The sequence below is a fragment of the Protopterus annectens genome, chromosome 8.part0 (assembly GCF_019279795.1).
Source record: "Protopterus annectens isolate FY-2018-M chromosome 8.part0, PAN1.0, whole genome shotgun sequence".
Classification (NCBI taxonomy): Eukaryota; Metazoa; Chordata; order Ceratodontiformes; family Protopteridae; genus Protopterus; species Protopterus annectens.
The window spans coordinates 1,020,548,484-1,020,559,675 of NC_056741.1; the positions used below are offsets into that span (position 1 = coordinate 1,020,548,484).

Below are 11,192 nucleotides of genomic sequence, written 5' to 3' on the forward strand. Positions count from 1 at the left end.
AAGGGGTGAAGGCAATGCTCCCGATGCCCTCATAAAATCAGAATGTTAGGTACAATGATACAGAGTCCTGAGTATTTGGTGCATGGGATCTTTACCCTAAAGAATTTTACTTTTTTTCTGATGGTTAAATCTCAGTTAGTTTCACATTTTGATGAACTGAGATTTGAACATTGTTTTTCACTTGAATAACATATGCATATATAGCTTCTCATCAATAAAATAGTGTCATTATATATAAGCTTTTAATGACTTTTCTAAACACAAGCTGCATTTGTTAAACTACTGTCACTATTTCTTTTTAAAGACAAAGCCAAGAATGCAGGTTAATAGTCAATGATACAAATACTTAAAATAAATTAAGGTAGTAAAGGAATATCCTAGATTATTTTCTGCTTCAGTTTTCCTCACAGAGATGCATAGTAAAAAAAGCAGATAAGTCAGACAAAAACTTACTGTAGTGCATATGCTGGTCTGTATATTGCAAAGGCGAATTTGGCAGTGAGTATAAAATTGTGTAGCAGCACCTTGGAACTTAAACACAGCAAAAGAAAATCGTGCAATTGTTGACACACCATCTTCATCAATAATCACAGTTCCATCACCAGGATTTGGACAGCTAAATAAAATAGAATAAACTATGTTTAGAGAGAATGAGAAAACAAACACAATAAGCAGTAGCTTGTATTTGTACACATAAGTGCTTAAATATGTGACACAGCAAACACGCAAACAATGTCCTGGGTGAGGCAACATAGTTATAAATATATACAATGGAAGAAAATCATTAGAAAAATGTTTGTAGGACAACTCCTTTGTTTTCAGTAAGTACTGCTTGATTTGTTTCTAACTTTAGAATATCTGCCTAAATACTTTATCCTTAAATTTTCAGGGTCTCTGCATTAGCTACCCCTCAAGTGTTTGGCAGTGCTCTGTACAGACTGAGACAACTTGAGTGACATTTTTTTCCTGTAAAAGCATGACTGAAATTTCTCCAGTACATTGTTGTACACAGGACACCTACTTTGCAGTAGCATTGTCCCCATAGTTGCAAACTGGATACTCCTGACATTGATCGATATTCTCACTCCAACTGTCTATCAATAAAAAAGGGTCTGTTGCCCTGGATATGAACATTTCCACTGTCTATATTACTAGATTGCTGGATATGGGCTTCCTGAGGCAATGTAGAAATTGCCTCATGTTTACTGAGAACCAGTTAATTCTCAAACAAATGTATATGGTATGTGAGAGATGTATTTACACAATGTTGCTGGAGGCAAAGTTCTCACATAAAGGTACCCCTAATGTCAATAAGGTTGTCACTAGTACACATGCTGCACCCATCACCCACAATTCAAAGCAGACATATCAACCCACATATGCTGAGGAGGCACTTAAATGTAACCTTCATAAACCACAAAGACCTCCAAGATGAAGTATACGTAACAAATACCCTCAGCAGCCCCAAATGCAATCTTTCAAAACAGCAGACAGATTGACATATTTCATGGAGCTGCTACCTCTAAGCATATAAGGCAAGCATCCACCCAAGCTAACATTCTAGCCATTGGAGACTTCATCATGAGACACACTGATGTCCCTCTCACCAGGCTGAGTAAGGAGAAAGTTATGGTCAGTGGCTTATCAGGGGCTAGGATCCGCTACAATATGCATGCACTCAAGTCATTGGACCACAAGTACCAATATGACTCAGTCATAGTCCATGTGGGAGTAAATGACCTGAGATGTACCACCCTAGAGGATATGAACAGAGATATCATGGAACTTTAGGAATATATGTTTCGAGCTGGTATGAGCCTAGCATTGAGCAGCATTTTACCTTCTCCAATGATTATGCCACAATACAAACAAAAGATGATTGACTTTAATAACTGGCTTAGTTTCTGGTGTCATTCTAAGGGGGTGCAATATTTGTCAGCATGGAAGGAGATGGTCAACAGACCACACTGCTTTGCCAGGGATGGTCTGCACCTCTCTCCTCTAGGCTTTCAAATATTAGTTAAACATTGTCTTTCCCCATAGTGCCGGTTTTAGACAATGCCAAACTGAAAGTACTTCTGACACAGCAAATCAAAACCAAGAAAAACTAACGGTATTACTGCCCAATGCTAGGAGTATAAACAAAAACTCCACTCCCTAAGAGCTCTCTTCACCCTAGAGAATGCTGATGCATTTGTGGTCACTGAGACATGGTTTAAAGCCACAGAAAGCACACCAACAGTGCAAGGTTATAATGCCTTCCACACGTTTAGACCAGCTACTTCATAGGCAGGGACTAAAGGTGGAGGTGTCTCTATTTGCATCAAAAATAAATATACTTGTAGGCTGGTCAAACAGGACAATGCACTTGAGCTGCTCCATGTTCAAATCACCATAGGTAAAATCCGATACCACTTCTTTGCAAACTATAGGTCCCCCTCTATGACCCAGGAAACCCATACCATGTATTTAAACTTATTAGTAACACTAACCATCCAACCCAATACCATATTCATGGATGACTTTAATTACCTCACTATTAACTGCGAATCCTATATGACACCAAAAATACAGGCACAGCGATTACTGGATTTTGTAAACACAAACTCCCTGGACCACGTTGCTAATACACCAACCAGAGGTGCAACCATACTGGATCAGGTCTTCACTAATATGGGAGAGTGCTGCACACTCCCTACTGTAATGTCTTCCCTGGTAATGTCAGACCACAAAATGGTCTCATATGAAGTAAAACTAAAACCTGGACCCCAAGCTAAACCTGGAATATTCAGGAACTATTCTAAGGCTAACCTCCTGCTATTATGTGATAACCTGGCAAAATTTCAAGCCCCCATATATCCTAAGAACACTGCTGCCTGTGCAGAACTGTTCACAAAAACCCTACACAAGTATGTTAACAGATGCATAGAAGCACAGAACTAACTTAAAAAACAAGCCACCCTGGTGGAATCACAAAATCAGTAGGCTGTATAACAGAAGGAAGAAAATCATGGCAAAACTTAGGAGGTGCAGCACCCAGCAGGATAAAAGCAGCACCAAGCAGGATAAAATCACTCACATCAAACTAAACAAACAACTGAGAAGACAAATAAAGTTTACCAAAGCCAAATTTGCGGTAAGTTTGACCTCTCAGGCCAAGGACAACCACAAAGCATTATTTAGCTATGTCCGTAACTTCAAAGGCAATACACAAGTGTGTGCAGATCTCATTGAAAATGGAGCCACCTTTACTGAGCCAGAATATATAAAAAACCTCCTGGCTGATAAATTCAGTTCCAACTTTACCCCTCTCTCCCCCTCAACCTTCCCTCAGGAAATACCATCAAATATCACTCCCCCTATTGTCACTAGGGAACAGGTCCTTAATGCTTTCTCTAAGATGAAGAACACTACATCAATGAGCCCAGACAATATCCCAGGATGCCTTCTAAATAGCATGAAGCATGACCTATCAGGGCATTTCAAATTACTGTTTAACTGTAGCCTCCAAACAGGCTTTGTGCCTCATGAATGGAGAACAGCAACAGTCATCCTTCTGCACAAAGGTGGGACATCTACAGACCCGAGAAACTAAAAACCCATAAGTTTCATTAGTCTTATAATGTAAAGCCATGGAAAGAATTATCATGGAAATGATAAACAGTGATATAGTAAACCTGCAGACAATGGACCCAACCGAGTTTGGTTTCATCAAGGGCAGGTCATGCCTACTCAACCTGGTGGACTTCTTTGAGAAGGTAACCAAACAATGGATGAGGAAAAAGTGGTTCACACTGTCTACCTTGACATGGTCAAGGCATTTGACATAATACCCCACTCAGGCATTGTTGACAAACTCAAAAAGTTAGGTACAAACTCATATGTCAGCCAGTGGATAGCCAACTAGCTCACAGACAGGACCTGAGAAGTTAGAATCGGGAAGTCTACTTCTAGAAAGAGGCCAGTCACATGTGGAGTCCCTTGGGGATCAGTCCTTGGACCCGTCTTTTTTGGCATTTACTTCTCTGAAGTTAAGACCAATGTCAGTGGTTTCTGGCTGACTAAATTTGCAGATGATTTCAAATTAGGAGCTGTCATTGAATCTCACACTGACACAAATGTTTTCCAGGATTGGCTGACACAGACAAACAACCAGTGTCAGAGCCAGGGACTAAAACTAAATGCCAAGAAATGCATAATAGTATCCTTTGGGAAGTTATCCACCCCTGGTAGCTATTATATTGACAACACACCCTCTTAGAGATGACCCAGTAGTCAGGGACTTAGGAACATACATAGTAATCTAGCCTTTGACCATCACGTGTCTACAGTGTGAGGAAATCATTGTATGTTGTGCAACTGATAAACAAAGGTAGGGCATCTAAGTCTGACAAAGTCATTGTTCCACTGTATTTGGCATTCATCAGACCTGTCATTGAGTACAATGCCCCTTTGGTATGTACTTAACCAGGCACATCCAGCAATTAGAAAGTCCACAGGGGTTCCTCACTAAAAGAATACAGGGAGTAAGTAAAATGTTGTATTCAGACCAATTCAAGGCCCTATCCCTGTATACTATCTCCTATAGGCTTTTGAGATGAGATCTATGCCTGGCATACAGGGCATTGTCAAACCCCACTCTGATGGACCTTCTGCATATCCACAAAATAAACAGCACCAGAACTACCCATTCTAAATACTTAAACCTGCTTGTGATATAAATAGGACCTGCTGGACAGACAGTCGTGTATCCCAGTGACTACCCAATCTATGGAACAGGCTCCCAAGCCATGTGAAGCAGAGTTTCTCCCTAACCTAATTCAAGTGCAACATGGCCAATTGGATAGGGAACAGGAAATTCATCCCTGGTTGACACTTGTGTCTCAAATGGACACAGGAAGCCTGTAAATGGTTCATCTCCCAAACCCCTTCTTACACTTATGAAGGATATTGGAACTTGTCAGAGATTTGGGATCCATGGCTCAGCTTAAAAAGGCCCTTGTGGTCATTAGCCTTTTAAACAACCATGAACCTATGATCCTATGTCATTCCACTGATTGCTATACTGGTTATACATTCCAACATTATTTATTCTAGTTTTCTAAATGAAGTTGAAATGCATGCAGTGATTGTTTTATTACTTACTTGGATATAGAATTATATAGGATGGGGCATATTTTTGTATGTAAACTTCTAAATAATATGAACATTTTCAAACCAATCCCTTCTGTTTAAATGAATTATAGCACACAGCTGCAAATATTTTGAAATTTAATATCAGTATTATGAATGGATAGTTGGCAGCACTTTTTTTTCAAATTTGCAAATAGGAATAAGGACTAGATAATAATTATAACTAGTTGTCTCTCATAAATAAGAGTATTATTACTTGAGTACAGTACTATTCTATACTTTATTGAAATGTATTATACTTTATAGCATGAGGCTTATATTGTAAGTCAAAGACATAGAATTCTAAATAAATCAATAAATAAATAAATAAATAAGTGGTTCTTTGATTTTTTTTTATATTGTGCCTTATGTCTAAGTCATGCCTGTAAAGTGTCCACCAATGTACTTATACCCTTAATAAATGGTAAGTGTATATAGATATGTATAATCTCATCTGCATTTTATTTTTTAAAAATTGTACATATTCAGGAGCATTTCATGCTGAATGATTTTTCCTTCCCTGAAAGCTCCATGACAAAAGTTGCACTTTTATTATTTTATAGTACTAATCATTTACATGCAGTTGCTTCTCTTCAGTTATTCGTGAATATTCAAAAATGGTTTTAAATGTTGAGTTGTTTTGTTTGTAGGCATTGGTTTGCGTGTGTAAAACTGCTTGTAGACATGGTTGAATACTTTAGAAAGATTTTTTTTTTCATTTTTGAACAATGTTTTTACATTAACAGTTAAAAAAATTGCAGCTTAGGTTAAATATGACTATAACACCAGGAAGCAAATGACATTTCTATCAGGTGTTTATTAATGTTAAATTTGAATAATTGGAACTAACAGAGTTATTGGCATTAGCTTTTAAGAAAATTGTGTTCTGTTAATGAATTAGTTGTTTTAAATATTATCTAGGTATTGCACCGCTGTATTAACATGCTTTTTTGAAATTAGAATTTTTGGAAAAAGCTTTATTAATTACTGGCTGTTAGGACTGATGATATACTGCTGCCCATTATGAAGTTACTGATGTTCACCAATGAATGTACTAACACGCATAGTCATGAACAGCAAGATTTCTGAGAGCTGGAATACCATTTATGTATATAGCTAAATGCAGCATAACTCAAAAGAATGTGAAATATGACTCATTATGAGCATAGATATGCAGACTATGCATGCACTTACAAATTATGTTGTTTTTATCAGAAAACATAAATGATGGTAGCTGCCATAGCACCGAGTCTGTGAAACATAGCTGACGTGACAGACACGTTTTTTTTTTGGTTCCCTTTGTCTATGCTGCTACCAGTTATTACCCCCCCATAATTAATCAGCCCATATGTATCTCCCATTCACCAGGGGTGACAGATGGCAGGGAGGGACCATTATTTAAACAGACATCAGTGGTATTTAAGGATTTTTGTTATGCCCTGCATGTCCACCCAGCAAGAGCCAGTGAGTGGAGTGTGCAATGGTCCCCAGTGCTGTACAGCCCCTCACTTTCTCTAGGGCATGACATCAGCAGGAAATCCCTTCATACTCATAGGGGCACCCCATAATTATTTCCCTGGTTTCCATAGGGAATTCAGTTCAACCCTTATGCATGTGCTCTTGACAATGTAAATGTATGTAAAGAAAACTACAGCAAAGGATGGCAAAAAAATGTAGCTAGACTCTGAAGCATACTTTACTTAAACTTGTGTATTGAACTTCATATTTTTTACTTAAGTTGTTTATTTTTTACTTTACATGCCATTTTCTCACTCAGAAGTAACCGAATAGGATGTCCTTATTTTCATTTTAATGGCCACTGTTTTTCCACGTCAGTAAAGCTACTCATTGCTATACTGATTTTATATTATATATAATAGTCTACCCTAGTAACAGAGCCACATGAATGAAAAATAGAATGTCAGTATAAAAATAATTTGTGTAAAGTATTTCTTAACGATATAATTCCTTCAGAGACACAGGTCAGAGGCATTCCAGGTTTCAGTTTTGAAAACAGATTCAGTTTTTGGATCTTTCATTATAGTCAGTTATTATTGTAAATATTTATTCTATTGAATTAAATACAATATAGCTGAAAATCAAACTCTTTAAAATAAAATCCTAGTTTATTTAAATGTATAAATTCATTTATCTGTTGGAATCAAGCACTCATTTTAGTTTGCAAATTTCAGAATGTAATGGCTTTCTTTCGTACCTGATCAGTTGATTGAAAGTACTTACCTGAAAGTCAAATCAGTCAACTAAAACATGCTGAACACTGCTAAAAATGGCAATAGTATAAACTAGGCAAAATTCTGGAGCTGCCAGAATTCAGAATTGATTTTTTTTTCTATATTCTCTATGTTTTTCTGATATTGCCCATGGTAATAGGACAGTTAATTAGAAAGGCATAGATTGAAACCAGCTTGACCCCCCAACCCACACATAAACCTTTTGAACAATAGACAGGCTTCATTGAAAATAACAGTGGCACTATTAAGGCTTCACTGGGGGAATCCTAATAGTACTTCTGTGATAACATGCTATTCAAAGAGATAAAAGAGTCGCAACAAGTAAAAGCTCTTTGGCAACTCATTAGCATGTCTCTGAATTGAACACTCTGCATTTAGAAGTAACTACATTAATAGTACATGTGCACATGCACATGCACACGCACACACACGCACACACACACACACACACACACACACACACACACACACACACACACACACACACACACACACACACACACACACACACACACACACACACACACACACACACACACACACACACACACACACACTACAATGGAGGTAACAGCCCTGTTCTATTTATAGGGATTAATGAGTGCACACCATCATGCTCCCTGAATATTACATTAGCTCTTTTCTTTGTATCATTCTACTATTATTCCTGGGAAAACCTCTGGGGAACTGCACATAGCTAATTTGCATTAGCCACACCCTGGACTGCTGCATTTGCATGTGGCTTTCTCCAGCATGATCCCTGTGGCACTATAAGCTACAGCCTTTTTATCTCTATGTCGCTCTACAGCATTCTATGAATCACTCTTACATAATTCCCTGAGCAATTCTGCTAGAAAAAGGATTGCACATTCCATAATATACCAGATATATACACAGAGAGATAGATAAGGAATGTGTTTAGGATTTTTTTTTCAGTGCATCATGTTTCACAGTACTTCTGATTACAGCCATGGCCCTTGTTCTTTATCTCATGTTTTATCACTAGCAGAGATCCATCAAGATACATGCCCATTTCATCCTATAACATAACTCTACCAGCTATATTATTTATACACTGTAATTGGAATGGAGTGGAAGTCAACAGGACTGCCAGCTTTAAGTAAAGGAATCAGACATGCTGCTCAATGCCAGAAGTCTAAACCTCAAGATGCACGCTCTCGAAGCCCTCCTCAGTATGGAGAACATCGATGTCTGTGCAGTGACTGAAACCTGGTTCAAGGCTCCTGAGAGCACCCCAGCACTATCAGGTTTTACCTCATATCATGCTTTCCGGCCCCAAAACTTGGACCGAACCACAAAAGGAGGGGGAGTATCCATATTCATCAAAGATACCCACACCTCCAGGTTAGTGGCAATGCATGAAGCATCGGAGACCATCCAGGTGCAACTAACCATAGGCAAAACTGCCTTACAGTTTGTAGCATGCTACAGACCACCCTCTCAAACTCAGGAACCCACACAGCCTTCCTGAAGACACTGGAGAGTATGAATGTCTCTCCAAATACCATCATATTGGGAGACTTCAACTACCCAAACATAGACTGGGAACATTACTCAAGCCCCAACACCCTAGCCCAAAGGTTCCTAGAATTCATAAACTCAAATGCGATGGAACAACTAGTCACCATTCCCACAAGAGGAGACAATATACTAGACCTGATCATCACAAACATGGGGACAAAATGCTCCACACCGGAAGTATATCCCTCATTGGTAAGATCAGACCATAAATTAATCTCACTGGAAGTCCACATCCCACCCCCACCCCCGGCACAAAAGACCACAGTGAAGAACTTTTCAAAAGCCAACTTCACACTTCTTAAGACTGAAGTGGTATCCTTCAAGGCCCCTGGGCCAGTGGAAACCACAACCCACACTGCTGAATCCTTTACAAATGCCTTCTACGGGCACCTTCAAGAATGCATGGATCATGCAATCCCAAATAAAACCAAGACCCATTCCCCCAAAGGCAGGCGCCTGGTCTGGTGGACCCCAGCCATAAACAAATTTTACAACAGGAGGAGGAAGCTACTACATGACAGAGCAAAATCCCTAAAAGGGAAGGCATCTCTGATCAGTACTAGCAAAAAACTACGATCACTCATAAAATCATCCAAGGCCAACTTTGAGAGAAAAATCGCAAAAGATACAAAAGACAATCACAAGGCCTTCTTTAGCTATGTTAGAAACCTGGGTGGAAACTCCCAGATATGCTCAGAGTTAGTCCAAAATGACACAAAATACACTGAACCCACTGACATTGCCAACATTCTGGCAGACAGGTTCAGTGCAAATTTCTCCTCGCCCCCAAAAGGAGAAATAACTATCCCAGCAGAGTGCAGCCTCCCAAACATCTCAGATGCCCAGGTGAGAGCCGCTCTCTAAAGCTAAAACACAGCATCAATGGGACCGGATAGTGTCCCGGCTGTGTGCTACATGAACTCCAAGAGGAACTAAACCCACACATAAGGCTGCTGTTTAATCTTAGCCTTACTACAGGATATGTACCCAAAGAGTGTCGTACGGCAACAGTGGTCCCACTTCACAAAGGCGGTGCTTCTACGGACCCTGGAAATTACCACCCCATAAGCTTGATGAGCCTGGTCTGCAAAGCTATGGAGAGGATCATTATGGAACTCATAAACAAAGACATTGGGGACCTACAGACATTGGATCCTACCCAATTTGGCTTTGTCAAGGGCAGATCCTGCCTTTTGAACTTGGTCGACTTTTTTGAAATAGTCACTAAGGCCATTGATGAGGGTAAGGCAGTTCACACAGCCTACCTTGACCTTGCAAAAGCCTTTGACACAATACCCCACTCGGGCATCATAGACAAACTCACCAGCCTAAATGTAAACCCATATGTCACAAGATGGGTTGCAAACTGGCTCAAGGACAGAACCCACAGGGTCAGAGTTGCTGGAGCTATGTCAGACTCTAAGCCAGTCACAAGCGGTGTCCCACAGGGCTCAGTCCTGGGCCCCTCTTGTTCGGCATTTATTTTTCCGAGGTACAGGCAAACATAGGAGGATTCTGGCTGACAAAGTTCGCAGATGACTGCAAACTGGGCGCCATAATTGATACTCCAGCGGACACAAACATCCTTCAGAGAGGCCTCATAGAAATGGATAATTGGTGCCAGAGCCATGGCCTTAAGCTGAATGCCAAAAATGTATAGTCATACCCTTTGGGAAATACAAGGTACCCACAAATTACCACATAGGTGGTAATCCATTAAGCACAGAAGAGGTAATCAGGGACCTAGGGACCCAGGTTGACAGTAACCTCTCATTTGACACTCACATTGCCAAAGTGGTTAGGAAGACCTTCTATATTGCCCACCTTATCATGAAGGGTTTCACATCTAGATCAAGAGAGGTCATTGTGCCCCTATACTCTTCTCTTATCAGGCCAATGATTGAGTACAATGCCCCATTTGGGATGTATCTTACCCGACACCTGCAGCAGTTGGAAAGACCCCAAAAGTTCCTCACCAAGAGGATAAAGGGTCTTAAACATATGTCATATGCTGCCAGACTGAAAAAACTCCAGCTCTATTCAGTCCATTACCGCCTACTCAGAGGTGATCTGTGCCTGACGTACAAGGCCATGTCCAATCCGGAATTAATGGCCATGCTCCACCTCAGAAAATCCAAATCCATCAGAACCATGAGAGCAACAGATTTAAACCTCAACACAGAAATAAATAGGACATGCTGGAGGGACAGATTCATAACCCAGAGG

At 39.8% G+C, this 11,192-nt stretch overlaps 1 protein-coding gene across 1 annotated transcript in view; it reads right to left on the reverse strand.

The window, feature by feature from the left end:
- Positions 1-453: 453 nt before the first annotated feature.
- Positions 454-11,192, reverse strand: part of LOC122808390 (alpha-tectorin-like) — a gene marked incomplete at its 3' end in the record, with an annotated part of 263,674 nt that continues 252,935 nt past the window's right edge. The window contains 1 exon segment of the mRNA XM_044079357.1: positions 454-616. Within this exon segment, the coding sequence (XP_043935292.1) occupies positions 454-616 (163 nt within the window).